This window comes from Equus quagga, chromosome 11 (assembly GCF_021613505.1).
Source record: "Equus quagga isolate Etosha38 chromosome 11, UCLA_HA_Equagga_1.0, whole genome shotgun sequence".
Lineage (NCBI taxonomy): Eukaryota > Metazoa > Chordata > Mammalia > Perissodactyla > Equidae > Equus > Equus quagga.
Genome location: NC_060277.1, coordinates 76,234,910 through 76,254,714, shown reverse-complemented (window position 1 = coordinate 76,254,714; position 19,805 = coordinate 76,234,910). Strand labels below are relative to the sequence as shown.

Below are 19,805 nucleotides of genomic sequence, written 5' to 3'. Positions count from 1 at the left end.
AGTATCAAAATAAACTAAATATAACGATACTGGCAAACACATCAAAGCATTTAAACTTTTCAGAAACTAAGATATTAGAAAAGAAGTTGTTTTGTGACCAAATCTAGCTCTTACTGACAGTTCACTTCTCCAAGGTAGACTCATCAGAAAGCAAAGCAGCTAAAACTTTCTTGGAGGATTTGTCTTCTCATAACATTTAGAAAGAATTTTTTAAATTTCCACTTAATCTTCAGTTAGTTTAGTTTTTGGTTTCAAATACAGTAAAAGGAGATGAGATGTTTCAGAAGTATAAAACACATATGTTTATTGTCATCGCTGTGTTTCAGTTCTCCACCATATTTCCAATTTAAAGCCTCTCTAGATTTTTTTAAGTATATTAAGCAAAAGTAAGAATAACGTGAATCTCTCTCCAGCAGGTTCAATAGGTTTCAACGAAAACTGAAATTCCCTATATTAAACTCCAATTAGAATTTCATGAAGCACTAACTACAGAGAATGAAAGAAGGGTATTAAACAATGTAATATGTCTTTCCAAGCACAGCTGATACCATGCCCTTAACATACGCTATGGTAAAATTGTAAATAAAGACATTCGGCAGCGGAGCCGAGTTTATTCAAGTTTCTCTAAGATCTTTAGGTATCAGAGATCATGCAATTATAACATCCACAAAAAGGCAAAAAAGCAGAACAATCACGACATAATATTAACTAAAGAACAGCTGAGATTATTCATAGCCATGATTTTTATAAATTCTATTGTTTGTTTCCCGACACCTTGCCCCCCATTCCAAATTAAGTTGTAGTTTTGCCCTGGAAACAGACCTTAAAAACAGAAATTGACATAAGAAAACGTTCCAGAATTAAGTAGTAGTACACCGGCAGAATTCCGAGATCGTCTCGAGAGAAGAAGATGCTTGAACTCTACCTGTCCCTACGCATCCATGAAATGGGGGGATAGCTCTGAAGGGTTTAAAGCATCCCAAGGTGCCATGTTAACGTGCAGCACCAAGTTGGTGCGAAGGCGTTTCAGACTAATGACAATTTGGTCGATTTCACTGCACTCGTGTCTTCGCAGGCTTCATTTTGCTCCTCAAAACCGACAACCCAAACCCTTGGACTTTTCGAGTGCGAAAGGCAGGAAAGAAAGCAAGAACTGGTCTCAGGATCTGACTGCGGGTCTAACCGTACGGATCCACAGCCCGACTGTACCCTCCCCATCTCAAAGACGCCTGCTCCTAGCGTGGGGCCCCACTGCCTACCCTCCGGCGTAAACCTTCGGGGAGTCAAGAACCTCACCTGGATCCCCGATTCCACCTCCCCCAACGGCCACAGCCTTCGGGCCCCCTGGAGCCGCAATCCCCGAAGGGGGACAGCCCCCTCCATTGCTCCCTCCACTCCCAAATCAAGTCGACTCCCGACGAGGCAGGGGGGCCCAGCACGCGTGTCCCGGCCCCCCAATGCTGGGAGAGCGGGGATGCCTGCCCTCGGAGCCTCAGACACACTCACTCTCAAAGGCCTGGAGGAAAAGCTCGTGGTCAGCCTGGACGTGCTCCATTTTCGGCTTCTTCACCGGTAACACCGCTGCCCCCGCCGCTGCCGCCGCGGAGGAGGAGGAGGAGGCCGAGTAACTGCCGCCGCCTCCGCAGCCCCCGCCGCCGGATTTGCCGCCCGACGCCGTCGCCGCCGCCACCGCCGCCGAACCCCCGAAGCCGCCTCCCCCGGACCCCGCGCTGGGCCCCGAGCCGCCCCCTCCCCCACCGCCGTGCTTCTGAGGCGCCATCGCGGTTCCTGCCTCCTCCCCCCGCCAGCTACCCGCCGGGCGGCCCCGGAGAGTAAGCGCCTGCTCTACCAACCGCTCGCCCCAGCAGGCTCCGGCGGACCGAGGGGGGAAGGAGGAGAGAGGGGAGGAGAGGGGAAGGGAAGGGAGGAGGAGAGGAGGGAAGGAGGGAGGAAAAAAAAGTGTCTCCTCCTGAGAGCCCCGCTCCGCTCCGGAGGCCGCTCACCCTAGCCTGGCCTCGCTCCGCCCACTTCCCCCGCCCGGCGTTCTGATTGGCCGGCGGGAGCGCGCGCCGCCCGGCCGCCCAGCCCGTTGGCCCGCGGATTCCCCCGTCAGTCACGCGGAGGCGCTTCTCGCGGAGGCGCGGCTTGGTTGGCCCGTGCGCGCTGCCGATCGCGGGCCCGGCCGCCTCTTTGAACTGAATTCGCGGGAAAATTAGGGGTCGGAGCGGCCTTCCTGCTGGCCCCGGTGCATTGTGGGGAGAGAGGGACCCGGCGAGCGGCTTAGGGAGCCGTTTCTCGCCTTCTGAGCGTCGTCAGTCACCGCCCCCAGGGGGGTACAGAACCCCTGAAGAGAGGCGGGCCTCTGCGGGACTGGGAGCGAGGGGCCTGTTAAGTGAACTGAAATCCATTACCGATCATCGAGTCTCTAACTTGCCAGGAACGGCCCTGCCTAGGGCTTGGTCAGGTCGCTTCTCGTATGAGGGGCTCCCGGGGCAGAGATCGCGCCCCCTGTCCCCTCGGCACCACGTGCCTCAAGCCGCCCATGGCCGAATCCCACCCAGCAAAGCCCTTGAGAGAACGGGGGGCAGCCAAGGGGTTGCAGCGGCTGCTCTCGGACGCGACTGGGCTCCACCAAAGGGAGCGATTTATATGTGACCGGAATGTCCTGTAAGACGAGGAAAACTATTTTCTGTAGGTGCTGTGAAGGCTTCAGGATCCTTACTGAGAGAGGCGGTTTCTCAACGTGTTGGAATCAAAACCTGGATATTTGATCGCTCCCGCCGCCCCCAGACACCATAGGAGTGGACAGAGGGGTGAATGGGATGATTTCTTAGAAATACGTGCGCCCTGTTGAGAACCTATGCATTCCGCGCTGGAAAACTTGCGAGGGAACCCGGTGTTTTGCGGGTCTTGCCTAAAAAGATAGATGCATAGGCCCGATTCAGTCTTCTGGGTTGGAGTGGAGCTAATACCCTTAAAGATTTGAATTTCAGGTTGGACAAGATGATCTCTAAGGATGTTCTTCCAGTTCAAATGTGTGATCTTATATTACATTAAAATGAAACATTATCTTCAAAAATCCCAATCTGTAAACACAGAACTATTTCATACTTTCAATTACATTTTTCAAATGTCTGCCTGGGTCCTTTATAGTTAACTTCAAAACACTGTTTACAAAATAAGTATCTTTGGAATGATTCTTCAAGTTGTTTATAAAACCAGTATCTTTGGAATGGTTACTTAAATATCCGAAGTACTGATTTTATCAAAGCATTTGCTACTTAAGAAAGTGAGCTCTACAAATGATGCGTTTGATATAAAATTTGGCATTTCGGGAACACATCTGAAACTGGGTATACCTGTTGCTGATTTTTAAATACAGCCTATATTTTTAGTCAGACAAAAAGTTTAGAATGCTCTCTTGTTTATTATACTATTCTGTGCTCTTATTTTTTAATTCCCCCCCCACCAAAAAGAGGTTTTTTTTTCTTTTTTAGATTTCTGAGATAAGCTTTCTATGATTAATGCCACCCCACAGAGGCTTGTGGGTTTTAGATCTTGGTAAACTGCTCATCTTTAGCTTTAGTGGGTTAGAACATGAAGTTTCATCAATTCTGTCAGGATCTGGAGAATTAAATCACACTAAGCAAATCACAAAATATCAAGTTATAAACCAGAATGCTAATTTATTAATTAACAGTAAATATAACTGGCAAAATTACCAGTCTTCATCGTTTATGCAAGGTTCTCCCTCTTGGAGGGGAGGGTGGGGGATAGGTACAAGCAGAGAAAAAGACCAAGTCACAGGTTATCATAAATCTTTGATGAACAGAGAAATGAAGCGAAGGGAGTTGAGATGTTCTTAAAGGGCATTTTCCTTAAGAACGCTGTGATAATGTTCTAGGCTTCAGCATGAGCATAGTTTTAATGTACAGTACTGGCAGTGAGAATCAAAACCACCCATGCTATGGGAGAGACATAGAAACACATTCTCACTATTCCCCTTTAACATCTAGAATGTTACGTAAAACACTCAAAAAAAAAAAACACCTCATATTACCTTAGACAAGTTAGAATTAATTCAGCGGTTATCTTGGTTATATTATATTCTTAAGCAGATTTTGTTCTATAGGTAAAACGTTTACAGATCATCTCAAGGTTGGTCCGTTCTGTGGCCAGCTTATTTATTTTGTGTGTTTTTTCTGTTTGGCATCGCAACTGTTCTTTGAGACCTAGGACAGCCAATTGACTGTCAATGACTCATATATGTTTAGTCCCCTACCTCACACTGAATTTGAATTGCTTTTTAGGGTTTTGTTTGTTTTCGCCTTCATGCCATATCTGCAATTGGTAAACTCCTAAAAAGCAAAGGCCATTGTCCATTTCTTTTATATTTCCTAGCACAGGACCAGATGTGTGTGCAAGGAAAGAAGAATAGCAATATTTTAACCTTTATAACAATCAACATGCTTTTATGTATATTATCTCACTTTTTCATAATGATCCTATGAAACTGGCATTATTTTCATTTTATAGACGAGAAAATAGGCTCAGAGAGGTTAACTGACTTGTTCACTTTAGCTACAGAGCTGTGACTTGAACCCAGGTTTTTTAACTCTAATTTCTATACACTTTTGCAGTCAGAACCAAATTATCAAGTTGATGTTCTGTTTGTTTTAAAAAATGAGGATGACCTGGTTTCTCTTGCCAAAAAAAAAAATTTGTGTTCCTTCCTATTGTGCACTCTTTGTCTAGTTCCTTAGTGCTCCCACTTTGCTTTACACAGACTTTTGTTAACCTTTCTCATGCCACGGACCCCTTTGGCAGTCTGATGTAGCCTACGGACCCTTTTTTTTAAAAAATGCACAAATATAAAATTTATTGGATTATAAAGGAAACCAATTATAATAAAGTATCATTACCAAAATAGCAAAAAATAGTTGTTATGTAGTATTATAGGTGCTTCCTTTTGAAGGTACTCAGTAAGATCTAGTGGCAGGTCAGTCTGTTAACTATCATAATTTCAAAGTAGTGATGAGGGAAATAACATTTTGAGACACTTGCAAAAACTGTAATTTGATGTGGAAATATCTATGATTTCTCTTGGAAACAAAGCCATGGGCACTGCTTACACTACTGTGATTTGTCACCTATATTAACAGTTAAAGGAAATGCTAAATTTCAGTTAGAGGTTAATATAAAGATTAACTTTTTTTCTCATCTAAGTTCATGGACTCGCTGAATCTGATTCAGTTAACAACCGAGTCTTTTTCTTTCTACTCTCACTGTAAGCTCTTGGGGGCGAGGATGATGGGTGATTTGTCTTAGTGAGTGAAGTATCTGTCACTGTGCCTGGCATAGAAGAGGGGCTCACCCAATGAGTTTTGATGACTAAGGATGGACACCAGTGCACAAATATAAATAATGACAATAATGATTGAGTGCTTACTATGTGCCAGACAGTATTTTAAGTTTTTAAAGTCTTATAACTCATTCAATTCTCACACCAACCCTCTAATGTAGGTAATTCTTGTTATCCCCATTTGATAGATGAGGAAACAAAGGCAAGACTTGTTCAGTAACTTGCACAAGTGATGGAGCTGGTATTCCAACCTAGACAGTCTGTCTCCAGAGCCCTCACTCTTGACCACAATGCCATGAAACTAGAGAGTTTTAGAGATATAAGATATTGCGCATGTCGTTTCTAGGTCAAGGAAGATCAGTAAATATTGCCTCTAATGCGCTGGAATGAATAGTTACCAATATTGAATGTATTTGCTGAAAAATAACCTAGATATCAATTTTCCTTTTTACTTGTACAGTGTCTTTCTATCCTCCATCCACTCTCATCACTTTAAGATTGAGGGCTGACGGGGCCGGCCCAGTGGCGCAGCGCTTAAGTTCGCCCATTCCACTTCTCAGCGGCCCTGGGTTCAGCGGCTTGGATCCCGGGTGCAGACATGGCACCGCTTGGCAAGCCATGCTGTGGCAGGTGTCCCACATATAAAGAAGAGGAAGATGGGCGTGGATGTTAGCTCAGGGCCAGCCTTCCTCAGCAAAAAGAGGAGGATTGGTTGCAGTCAGCTCAGGGCTGATCCTCCTCAAAAAAAAAAAAAAAAAAGGTTGAGGGCGAGAATACTAGAAAAACCCAACAAACGCTATTTCAGAAAAAAAAAGTCTTTCTTTGAGGAAACGGAAAGGTTATATTTGCTGATAAGTTCTGAGAGAAATATAATCAAATTTGATTTTTAAAAAGGAATGGCCTCCAAAGCAAAAATAGTAATAACCTTCCTAATAAAAGTTAGCATGAAGGGACAATTTTAACAATTCCATTTGAAATCTAAAATCAAAAGTTTACACATTTTTGTTGTCTTTGTCTAGAAAAGAAAAACATGAGACTGATGGAACATTCACTGCGCATTATGAGGTTTTTGTAATAAACCACTGATCTGTGTGTGTGTTTATCTAGACTTAACTAGATAGAATAAGGATGGTAGTGAGGCATAGTTAGAACCTCTGGGACAGGAAGAAACTTGATACTAATAACCTGAGGGAGGAAAAAACCACCTGAGACAAATTGGAAATATCTAGAACTAAATTTCGGGAGGCCTACATCTGGAGACAGCTGCTATGCCCATCTTTTAAACTGTGGGACAAGTTGTTTTATGTTTAATTTTAAACAAAAGCAGAAGCGAATTGATATTTATTGAGCATCCTATCCATACAACAATCAAACACTAATGTTAGTTACTATTGTTAACCTCTCACACACGTGTAACTGAATCTCAAAGAGATTAAGTAACTCTCTCACCATCCCACAGCTTGTAAGGGGGCGAGCTGAGATTTGAACCTAGTTTCAGGGGACTCAAAACCCCAGATGTTTTTCAGTGCAACCAAGGTATCCAGGCTGCCATCCTGGAGGCCCCAGAGTTTCAAGGAGGTATCTCGGGGAAATGGCGAGGCTGCAATATGGTGGGCTCTGCATCCCCGTTCTCTTTCAATCAGAGCTGTTCTGCTTTTACCTGTTTTATAACAGATTTATGAATTTATAACAGGTTTATAAGTCTGTTTGTTTGAAGATAATGGTTCTACCTACTAAAAAAATTGAAAATCACCACATTACACTCTGTTGCTTTCCCAAGCCTGACTATGAGGAACAATGAGCTTGAATGGCACAATTAATGTATTCCGGGCTATACTAATCTCAAAATTTGACAGCATTAAAAACTAACCTATGCTAAGAGTAATAAAGACCACCTTGTTTCATAGGAATGAAATATAGATGAAAAAATCAGTCTGTATATGTCTTGTGCATGGCCTGCCCAGAAAAAAATTTACTATTACCATTGTTACCTCTTATCTTCATGTGACCTATTATTTCCAAAATAAATGTTTCCTTCGTTTTCTGAAGGAAAAGGAGTATTACTATGTCGCTGTCCTTCGTAAATCATGTCAACATAACTAAGTATTATACCACTTCCATAGTACTCCTATAGTCTAGATTTCCATTTAAAGTTTGTAAATTCACCTTCACTTCACAATTGCTAATTACAACTGTTAATCAAAATAAATTTAAGAGATACAAGCCTTTATTTTTAGCTGGTTGTTGTTATTACAAATATTGTTCTTATTTCCATGATATAATTTTTGTTTGAAGGATATATTTAGCAATTACTGTTTAGAAATTAATTTATTATATGGAAACAAATTTTATAGCTAGAGGGAACTTAGATAGTATCTAGTTTCAGCCTCTTTTCATACACCTGAGGAAACTGAGTCCCAGAGTTTACTTTGCCAAGATCATAAAGGCAGTTTCGGTATACGTTGAGAGAGAATCTGTAGGGCTGAACATTTATGGCAGCATTGTCTCTTACCTTATAAATTCAGTGTTCTGCAGACTGTTTCATGTACTTCATACAAAAAATGTCCTCATTCACCTTACCCTACTCAGGATTTTATTTCTGCTTGCACACTATTCAGTGGAACTAGTTCCTGGGGAAACGTTGCTATTATTCCTGGTCAAACTACTTTTTTTCCTTCATACTCATGGTTTCTTATCTCTTAACTTTAATCTGTAGAAAAATTTTTCCCTCGGACCCTGTAACAATTTGAAATTTGCTGTGAATCTATGGAAAGGCATTGTCATTCCATATTCCCTGCCATTATTAGGACTGTAACTTAATTTGGGGCATGGAAGATTCTAACAGTAACTTACTCCTGTGACTGGCTTGAGAAGGTTGCCACCTTCATGGTTGAGCTGAATAGGAGAGGTGTCCTGAAGAGACCACAGTATGACTTAGCAGCTGTTTTTGATAGAACAGCACAGGGCTTACATATTGCCACTAGGATAGTATGATCTCTCCGTGCCTGAAAGAAACTCCTTGAGATTATGAAAGCATCCAACAATAGCATTTAGAATTCTGTAACCATTTTCTATCACAGAGGAACTCTAAAGAGAATGACTGGGGGAGTAGGACTTCTACTTTATGTCAAGATAAATTAAGTTTCTGCACTATTTTGTGTATCAGGATCAAATTCGCATATAGAGGCCAAGGAATTTTAATTTGGTTGGGGTTTCTTCAGAGAGCACTCTGAAGAGAGTTCTCTTAGGAGAGAAATGCTTCTGGCTCTATTTCTATTTCCAAAGTCTGGTTCTTCCTCAAGTTCCACTTTGCAACAAATTTAGGAGAAAGAACACTATATTATGAATCAAGACTTGACTTGGTCATTATTTACAGTGTGAGTTTGAGAAAGTTATTTAACATCTCTGGTCTCAGTTTTCTTTTTTTTGAAGATTGGCACCTGAGCTAACATCTGTTGCCAATCTTTTTTCTCCTTCTTCTTCTCCTTCTTCTTCTTCTTCTTCTTCTTCTTCTTCTTCTTCTTCTTCTTCTTCTTCTCCTTCTCCTTCTCCTTCTCCTTCTCCTTCTCCTTCTCCTTCTCCTTCTCCTTCTCCTTCTTCTTCTTCTTCTTCTCCTCCTCCTCCTCCTCCTCCTTCTCCTTCTTCTTCTTTCTTCTTCTTCTTCTTCTTCTCCCCAAAGCCCCCCCAGTACATAGTTGTATATTTGAGTTGTAGGTCCTTCTAGTTGAGCTATGTGGGACACCGCCTCAGCATGGCTTGATGAGCAGTGCTAGGTCCATGCCCAGGATCTGAACCGGTGAAACTCTGGGCCACCGAAGTACACTGTGCAAACTTAACCACTCGGCCACGGGGCCGGCCCCCTCAGTTTTCTTAAATATTTCTTAAATTGAAGTTTGATTTAGACCGGTGTTTTTTTTTTTTTAAAGATTGGCACCGGCTCTAACATCTGTTGCCAATCTTTTTTTCTTTTTCTTCTCCCCAAAGCCCCGCACCCGGTACATAGTTGTATATTCTAGTTGTGAGTGCCTCTGGTTGTGCTATATGGGACACCACCTCAACATGACCTGATGAGCGGTGCCATGTCCACACCCAGGATCCGAACCGGCGAAACCCTGGGCCACCGAAGTGGAGCGCAAGAACTTAACCACTTGGCCACGGGGCTGGCCCCTAGGCCAGTGATTTTTGACTGTAACAGAATCCTTGGAAGTCGAGGGTGGGTCATGTGTAATTTGGTAAATCATATTCAACATTATAATTTTATTTTTAAAAAGCAAAAGTAAAGTTATCTGCAGTTTTTACACTATAATCATTGAAAATAAAGCTCTTCATCAGTGGATATGTGAAGAGAGAAACAGTCTTCCATAAATCAGTGTTCTTAAGGCATATCTCCCTAGAGAGCTAACCATGGATTTTAGGGGTAGGGAAATAGGAATTTTTAAAAAATCAAATTAGATATCGAGAAACAAGTTAAAAAGATCAAGAAACATTGATCTAAGTTGCTGTTAAAGTTATCCTAGTTCTTTAATTCTAAGAAAATCACAGAAATCACCTTCCAGTGTTCTATGCCAAAGTTAAAATTATACTAATGTTCCTTTTCTATAAAATTATAAAGCTCAGGTTCCATTTTTGGTTCCTAAATCATCAATAAACAAAAGGGAAATAGTGTTATCTTTTCTCCAATGGGGCAAAAAGGGATCACAAATTCAGCACAAAACATGTCAAATGATGTAGAAGAGTGCTCAGTAAGAAGGTGAGCTGTACAATATTTAGGATGAGATATAAAGTCAAAAAGGAAAGTTTACATTGCACTTATCATGCAAGAATCTAAAAATCCTCTTTCATAAACCAAGACAAAAATATCTGAAAAATACTGGGAGTACAAAAACACCCGAGCAGTCTGAATAAAATTACCCACAGACAGTCAGGTTAAAAAATAAAGTTGTCTGGGGCGGCCGGTGGTGCAGTGGTTAAGGTCGAACACTGGGCTTCAACTGCTGAGGTTTGAGGGCCGGAATCCCAGGCCCCGACCTACACATTGGTCATCAAGCCATTCTGTGGCAGCGTCCCACATAGAAATTAGAGGAAGATTGACATAGATATTAGCTCAGGGCCAATCTTCCTCACCAAAAAAAATAATAATAAAAAATAAAATGAATAAAGTTGTTAGGCCTTTTTTTTTTTGATGTTCCATAATTGATTCAACCAATCTCCTATTAATTCTGTGTTGCACTATGGTAAGAAGAAAAAAAAACCTGTGTAATTTCTGTTTTTGGAAATTTGCTTTTTTTTTTCAGGGCCTAAAATGGTCAATTATTTTTAATGTCCCATGGATGTTGAAATAATATGTATATTATCTGTTGGGTGCAAAGTTAACTGTCTATGTCTATCTACCTATCTATCCATCTCTCATCCAGGATACTACATTTCTTTTAGTCCTCATGATTCCTTTGTCTTCTCTGGTCTGTGACCTGTGACAGTTTCTCAGGCTTTCCTTGTTTTTGATGACCTTGACAGTTTGAAAGAGTACTGGTCAGATATTTTATAGAATGTTCCTCAATTTGGGTCTGTCTGATGTTTTTCTAACAGTTAGAGCAGGGTTATGGGTTTTTGGGAGGAGGATCACAGAGGCGACGGGCCATTCTCATCACCTCATATCCAGGGTACATCCTATCAACATGATTGTCATTGATCAGGTTGACCTTAAGCACAGACCAACTTAGTATTTGACAGGCTTCTCCTCTGGAAAGGTACTTTTTCTCCCCTTTCCATACTGTGCTCTTTGAAAGCAAGTCCCCAAGTATAGCCCACACTCAGGTGTGGTGATGGTGAATGTGGGGGTGAATTAAGCTCCACCTCCTTGACAGGGGTGGGGGCGGGGAGTAGCTATGTAAATTTTTTCCAATTCTTCTGTACAGGAGATTTTTCTCTTCTCCCTCATTTCTGTATTCATTAAATCATTTATTTGTGTCAGTACAGGTTCATGGATATTTATTTGACACTTTGGGCTATATCCAATACTATATTCTTTATTTTGCTGTTGAAATTGTTCCTGCTTTGGTCATTGGAAGATCTTTTAGTTGGCTCCTCTGTTCCCTTGACACGGCCTCACCATTGTGATTTTTTTTTTTTCTATTAGCAATGCCTTACTTTCTCTTACTATAAGAAGTGTCGGCCTCGTTTTGTATATTTCCTACCTAAATCAGCCATTTCTCCAAGGAAACCCGGTTCCTTTTATTATGATAAAATGATGGTGAAACTAAGATGTGGGTGCTGGATATGCTCATAGCTTCTGACATGTCATTGCTTCTAGGCCCTCCCAGTCGACAGAGCTAGGAAATATGTGTATATATGCTAACACATGCATTCACACAAATCTATAATTATTTCTGTATCTATCCATCTCTATCTATATTAAGCTAAACACGAGTTCATACTGGTGTCTCTGACTCTAATCCTTTTTTTCCTTTGTTTCATTTTTTTTTAAGATTGGCACCTGAGCTAACAACTGTTGCCAATCTTTTTTTTTTTTTTCTTCCCAAAGCCCCCCAGTACATAGTTGCATACTCTAGTTATGAGTGCCTCTGGCTGTGCTATGAGGGACGCCGCCTCAGCGTGGCCCAATGAGTGGTGCCATGTCCACGCCCAGGATCCGAACTGGTGACACCCTGAGCCGCCAACGGGGAGCGTGCAACTTTAACCACTCAGCCACCGGGCCGGCCCCTACTTTGTTTCTTAAAGAGAGTAGTCATGCTCTTTACAATCTCTCTCTTTCTTTCCTGAGCACTTACTCCAAGGAGCCCCAATTGGTGCTGTTAATAGAATTACTTATGTGTTTAACAAGTGTCATGTTTTAGTGAGAAAGAACTAATTTCGTTTTCCCAGGAACCTTGAGATGTCAGGGAGGAGGGGGATGACAACCAGATCCCTGGGTTGAAGGAACTGTGGCTCTGCTCGTTGCCCCTCCCAGCAAATGCTGGTGGGAGAAAGAGGCAACAGGGGCAGCCAAAGAGTTGAAGGGCTACTTAGCCGTGGTTCCTCTTCGTTAGTGGCAGAGCTCACTCCCCAGACTGGGACTTCCTCTTTACTCAAACTCGAGTCCCCATCATACGAGGTGTGTTTCGGGTTTCTGAACCTCCTGCACTTGGTGGACATCAGAGCTTGCCCCTAGGTAATGAGGACTTTAAGGGCTCCTGGAAATTTGTAATATCAATTATATTACTATGATTCTAATTAAGTTGCTTATATACTCAATTAAAGCAGAGTTCCTTTTTTTTCTTATTTGAAGCTACTTTTCAGTCTTAGAAATCTAAAATTTTACTAAAGTGTCTGAGCAGAAGCAGGGAGGAAAAATCGTATCATGAACAGAGCAAATGAGTTCACCATAAAACTCCCAAACAGAGTTGGGGAACTTGTTTTATTCTGGGCTAAATGTTTCCTGGCACTGTGAGTTCAGGAGAATTTCAGAGAGAAGTATGGCATATAACAAGTAGTTTGGAAAGCCATGAGTCTCGAAGACTCTTTCAAGAGCCTAAGCTACTGACTGGTGCTTCAAACAATACTATGATAGAGCCTTTTACAAAGTTAATAAGCATCTCTAATTTCTCAGGTAAAGGTCTTGCAAAATCAGAGTCCTTCCTACTTTCTTATCTCATCTCTTTCTATTCCTGACCATACTGCCTGCTCTCCAGTCATACTAGTTTCAGAATTATTTCATGAACACTTCCACACTGTCTTAATACATTTGGAATGTCTTCCCTCATTTCCTCATCAAAGTTCTATACATTCGTCACTATCTCAGATGTCATCTCTGACATGAAAATATCCCCCAGTCTTCCCAGATAGAATAAATTACCCGTAGTGTATGTGCTTGTCGACCCTATTAGCTAATGTCTAATTCATCTGTGCATCCCTGAAGCCTATTGTAGAATAGGCATTCAATAAATGTTTGTTGAACTCATTAACAAAGGAATGAACATATCGACATAAACTTGCTCCAGTGCTGCTGGGTGGATATCAGAGCTTGCCCGTAGATAAACACTGAAAGTATTGAGAGGAAAAGACACCCTGAAGTGAGAGTTAAGACACCTAGCTTCTCCAATCCCAGCTCAGTCAACATCTAGATGGCCTTGGAAAAGTCACTTCAACTTTCTGGGCCTATTTCTCTATACAATGAGAAGACTCTACTAGATCAATTATTCTCAGTCTGGAATGGGATTATAGCCTCAAATATTTGGGGTCAGAAAAATCTTGTGCTCCTCTGATGATTGCTAATCCTATGAAATCCTATATATATGATTTCTGGGAAGCTTATGGCTCAGTTACAACTTCCAAGTATATTTCATCCCCTGTCATATATTCTTTTACTTTCATTTATGTTTCACATTATTTCCATGACATTTCTTCTATTCATACTTGTACATATACTCCAGACACTTAGCAGCACATACTTTAATATTCCTACCTTTCCCATGCATTGATAGCTTGAAGAGATTCTTTACTGGTTCAGTCTAAAATTTTTCACTTAACTGAATAAACCAGAAGTTTATTTTGAGGACATCACTTATAGCTTAAAAAAAAATAGATTAGCAGTCTTCAAAATGAACACTACACTTTACTTTTAGGGCTTATGATGAAAAAAATATATAATGTTTAATAAAACAAAAAAACTCAACCCACTATAGACCTGAGAGACAAGGAAAGACATGCTGAGTTTTTCCTTGGCAGATCCCCCAGGCTGAATTAGTCATTTTCTAGGCATTTCTATAGTACTTTGTGCAAACCCCTTTATGGTACTTGTCATATTTAATAGTGTATATTTAAGTTTTTGCTTCTCTTACTACACTGTGAGTACCTCAAGAAAGGAAATGTAAATTCTTCATCCTTGTATCCTCAGCCTCAGCCAAGCCTTAAGACCTTGCCTATAGCAGATACCTGATCAATATTTGTTTGATGAACACGTAAGAATGGTGGAATGTGAACTGAACTTTGATTGTTGAGGGCTTCAGTAGGCAGAAAAGTAATAAAGAGTTTCATTCAAGGGAGTGACGTGATCAGAACTGCACTTGGAAGATTACTCTGATTTAATTTTATTCTGTTAGAGGCTATGATTTTTTGTTTTAAAGCAGTAGTTTGCAGGAGCTAGCTCATACCAGCTTGCAAGAGCCAACTGTTGAATTTTCAGGAATTTTGCAAGCCATTTGTTAAACAGAGTCATTGTTAAAAATTAGATTTTATAAAGTTATAGTGCAACACACTATATTAAAAACTAAAGTAATACGTAAAACTCATCACTTCCAAATTGTTTTCCTACTTTTTGTTATTACCTATGCTCTGGAGATTATTTGTTTCTTGTATCAATGTGGTAGAAATATTAATATGATATACTACTGTGCATCTCTTCCCAACTCTGCGTTCAGTGATAGAATGGTGGCAGCTTGAAATCAGCCATGGTGGAAATATTTACACTACGGAAATAGGCAAACATTACCAATCAAGGCTTCTGCATCCCTCCCTTCGGAGAGTTAGTTATTAGACATTTACTAGCACATCATTGTTTAGAAGCCAAAACTGACAAAGAGGCAATGAAAAATTTGGAAATTAGAGTTGAGGAAATTTGCATACAGTAGGGGGAAAAAAAAGACGTGAGAAGTGGAAGAGAAAAGATGAGAGGGTTAGGATTATTGGGAGATTGCAATATACAAATAACAGGAATTTGAGAAAGTAAGAACAGAGAAGATAGATGGGGATAGAGTAGGGCAGAGTACGTGTATTTGGAAGAGAGAGATCTAATGAGCAATACAGAAAAAAAAAAAAGTAATACAAGAGATTTTCCAGAACTGTAGGGCAAGAGTTCCTAAGTTGAAAGGGCCCTTGAGTGTCTAGCACAATGAATGCACATCAAGGCATATCATTGTGAATTTTTAAAACATTGAAAATAGAGGATAATCAAAGCTTCCAGATATAATAACAAAAACAGAGTAATACATGAAGGTATATGGGTCATGTACAAAAGTAAGAATTTCATTAGACTTCTGAGCAATAACATTGGAAGCTAGAAGACAATTCACAGTCCTATGGAAAAGTGAATTCCAACCTAGAATTATATACCCAGACAAATTATCACATCGATCAGGTGAAAGGGTCAAATAAAGATATTTTCAGCCATGCAAGATCTCAAGAAAAATTTACCTCCGTTACAAGCTTTCTCCAAAGCCACTGAAAGACGTGCTGTACTAAAATAAGGAAGAAAAACAAGACATGGAATGCAGGACACAGGAGGCTCACTGAAAGAAGTAAGGAAAATTCCCAGGATGGTGATGAAGGAAAATCCCAGAGCAACGAGCTGTGCAGTTGGCTTAGCGAGCAACAGTTAAGATTGGAATGGGGGGGGGGGATATTTCTGAGAAAAAACAAAACAGATGTATTACCTGATGAGTTTGGAGACTTACAGTTTTGGCAGAACATTTGGGAAAAAATTAATGATAGGTAGGTACAAAGCTTAACACAGCATCAAGACAATGATTAACCCCAGAGAAAAGAAAAAAGTCTGACAAGAGAGGAAATATAATCATAGTATACTACACGGACCCACTGTGAAAAGCATTTTCAAATTCATAATAACATAAATTACAGATGGATTTAACCCACAGGTGTGATGACAGTTTGGGGAGGACGAGTGTGTGTGGAGGGAGAGGACAGGGTTGATGAAAAGGGGATAAGAGGGTACTGTATTTAGTAGGAAACGGACAGCTGCCCCCTCCATAAACAAAGCAAATTTCCCTCCGAAACCGCTCAGGTCTTGGATCTCCTCAGCCTAATAAAGGACCTTTTAGAAAGGAGGTCAGTAGGGAAAATTGGAGGGGACTGGTGCAGCGGTTTCCTTGCAGCAATGCTGCGGTCCTGTGGACCCCGGATCCCTTGGAGAAAGGGGCAGAGGGTGCTACCCTCGACCCCAAGCCTCGGGAGGGGCCTGCGGCGCGGGTCGGGCGAGCGGGGAAACTTGAAGCCCGGTGCCCGCCCCACGCCGGGGAAGGCCGGCCGCTCCCTGGCCCGCCTCCCGCCGGGATCGTGGCCGCCGAGGCCGCCCCGGGAGGGACCGGGCTGTCGAGCCGGGCTGGGGCTGCCGGCGCCGCGCGGCCGCACGGGCGAGGGTCTTGCGGGTCGACGCCCCCTCCGCCGAGCTGCGGCCGCCCGGTCGAGGGCCCGCAGGAACCCTCCGCAAGGCCGCCGCGGCCACGGCGGCGAAGCGCCCGCGCCCGTCCCCTGCCGGCCCTGAGCCCCGGGCATCGGCTCCACCAGGACCGGCCCGGCGCGGCCCCCAGCTGCCTCCCCCGCCGCCCCGAGCCTGGCCCGCGACCCCCGACCCGGGCCCTTCACCCCAACGCTGACCCTCGCCCCTCGACTGCGACCCTGGCCTGCAACCTCGGCCCTCCCCTCAGATCCTGGCCCTCGCCCCCATCCTCGCTCTCAGCCCTGACCCGGCCGGGGCTCCGACCCGCAGCCCGCAAGGAGGCTGGGGTGGGGCCGGGAGCCGAGGGCGGGCCGGGCCAGGTGTGGTGGCCTCTCGGCCCCGCCAGCCAGTTCCCAACGCGGTCGTGCCCGAGGCTCCGAGGGCAGGGAGAGGGGATCGGCCGCCCGAGTTTCCAGCCTGGGCAGGGAGAGGGCATGAAGTATAAAGGGACAGAGAGGTGACAGCAGAGTGGCGTTTGATTAATCTGTGCAACACACCGGTCATACGTGTTAATTAGAAATATGGCGGTAAACCGGGAGACGTAGCTTAAAAATTCCACGCGGTTGCGTAGGAGAGTTATCATAGGAGAGAGGGGACTGGTGGGGCAGCAGAATCCTCTTTTACTTTGCAAGTTTTAGAGTACTATTTGGCTTTTAAAGCCACTTAATTAAAAAAAGAAAAGAAAAGAAAAAGGAGAACCCTTAGTGACCCTTAGTAACTGGGAAGCCGAGATTTCTCAGCAGGCTTCCCCACTTACTAGCTGTGTGATCTTGGGCAAGTCACTCCATCCTCTGAAACGCTGGTTTACTCATCTGTTAAAGGAAGCTTCACCCACCCACTGAGTTGCTGTAAGGTTTGGTGACAAGGTAAGCAAAAGTGCTTTGTCAGAGGCAGCGATGGGCACAAACTAGTTGTTCAATGAACCCCATGAATGAAGTTATTTTAGAATGAATAAAGCAGTTTCTAGCCAAAAGCGGCCTCTCTCCCACAATACCTGTGTGCTCAAGGGCCGGAGTGGATGTGATCCAATTTGAATGTGGGTTTTTGAGCAGACCAAGGCTGTAAAGGAGAGAGCAATAATAGAGCTGCTTGTGTGAACAACTTGAGGTCTTTTTAAATGTTAATTTGTACCTGGACAGCTCCCAGGTTGTGGAGGCTTGGGGTGAGATGGGGAGAAAAGGGAGTGGGATTTGCGAAAGAGACAAAATATGCCCTATTTATCACGGGTATCTTAGTAGCAAGCAGATAAGTGAGGGAGTGAAAGTATTCACCTTACAATACGTGTTCCTCACATGAAAAACGGATCCCAAGTCCCTTAAGGCAGAATTTTCTCTGGTATTTAAAAACAACAATGTATAAAATAAAAGCTGAGGTATTTTGAGCGATTGCTGTGAAGTGTGGATCACAAGGTAAGATAAAGCAGCTTTTCATTTTAATATCCCAGCTAACCCCGAAAAGATGATGGAGCTAGGATTTGAACCAGAGTTTGGTTCTGAAGCCTGTTCTTTCATTTTTCTTTTCTGTCTATTAAAGTGTTTTATCTAAATTATAAATTACAAAAATAATATACTTTGTTATATTACTCAACAATAGAGCAAGGTATAAAGTCCCCATTCTACTTCTCAAAGGTAACCAGTGTGTGAATGGTTTGATGGGCAATCCTCCAAGCATTTTTTCTTTTTGCTCATAACACACACATACACACATTTAAAATGGATTGTACAATAACTACTGTTCTGCAACTTGCCTTTTTTAGATTTAACAATGTATAATAGGCCTATTTCCATCTCATTACATACACACACTCCTCACTCTCTTTAATAGTTGCATAGTATGCCATTGTATGGATGTACTGTAATTTATTTAACTCACTTCCCTGGTAGACCATTTAGGATCTTTCCAATGTTTTGCTGTTACAAACATTGCTTCACTGACCCTCCTTATACGTGTATGTGTGTGCACTTTTGTTAGGATTTCTGTAAGATACATTTGTAGATGCCAGAATTGCTGGGCCTTAAGGCATGTATGTTTAAAATTTTGGAGGTACTGCCAAAACATACTCAGAATAAAGCTGGTGGTCTTATCTGTTATGCCCCACTTCCCCTTGAGCAAAATAGCTAGTGCATTTTGAAATAGCTGGCTCTCTGTGGCAGTGGCAGCTGTGTGGACCCATAGAGGAAGGTTACTAATAGAGAAGGGAAAGGAGAAAGATTGTGACTAAGTCTCGGAAGCAGAAAGCCCTTTTCCTTAGGTGCTTTGTGTTTACTGAGGCCACTGGCATTCACTGAAACGTAGCAGGGGAATTTTAGGTTTGCGCTCTCTTGTGGTTCATAAATCCTCACTATTTAAAAGAACATAGCATTTGAATTTCTAACAGTATATTACTTTTGTAATAAAATAAATAAATAAGATTGTTAAAAGTGACCAAGTAATAATCTATTGCTATAAATCCAGAGTTTCAAATTTGTTTAAAGCAAGGTACATTCACCCTACAAGTGGATTCTAGCTTGCCATAGGAGTGTGGCTTTAAGAGAAACCAAATGGCTCCAAAGAGGACATTCCTGCCTGTGCTTCCTAATAAATGTTCAGAGCTCCAAGGGTCAATTGCCTAAGGCTTTGAAGAACATCTCAAATGGATCATTTGGTAGGAAATATGAAAATGCAATATCCTCACTCTTTTACATGTGACAGCAAATGTATGAACCAAAAATGGTATTTTAGTTAGGGTTGCGGGTTGTGAAGAACAGGGACAATCTCTTAAGGCAGCTCAAACAATTGGGCGCTATTGTAAATTGACACAAGGAAGAAGGGGCACAGAGCTTCACGACAACTAGATTCAGAACAGTTCAAAATAGGACTTCAATTGCGGGAGTTTGTGAATGCCCACTCCAGGGTGCTCTTATAAATGTGATACAGTGACTCTCCTCTTCTCTTAGCTACTGTTCCCTGCCTCCCACCCCCACTTTACTCTGAATACCTTTTGTTTTGTTTTGTTTGTTTTTTTGTGGAACGTTAGCCCTTAGCTAACATCCACCACCAATCCTCCTCTTTTTTGCTGAGGAAGAGTGGCCCTGAGATAATATCTCTCTGTTCATCTTCCTCTACTTTATATGTGGGACGCCTGCCACAGCATGGCTTGATAAGTGGTGTGTAGGTCCGCACCCTGGATCTGGCCGGCGAACCCTGGGCTGCCAAAGCAAAGCACGGGACTGT

General features: G+C 42.4%; 1 protein-coding gene across 2 annotated transcripts in view; it reads right to left on the bottom strand.

Moving 5' to 3' along the window:
* Window positions 1–2,007, bottom strand: part of SUZ12 (SUZ12 polycomb repressive complex 2 subunit) — a 40,096-nt gene extending 38,089 nt beyond the window's left edge. For both annotated transcript variants that reach the window (XM_046676913.1, XM_046676914.1), the window contains exon 1: window positions 1,507–2,007. In XM_046676913.1, coding sequence (XP_046532869.1) covers window positions 1,507–1,780 — 274 coding nt within the window. In that variant the 5' untranslated portion in view covers window positions 1,781–2,007. The remainder of the gene's footprint in view (window positions 1–1,506) is intronic.
* Between the last annotated feature and the right edge of the window lie 17,798 nt (window positions 2,008–19,805).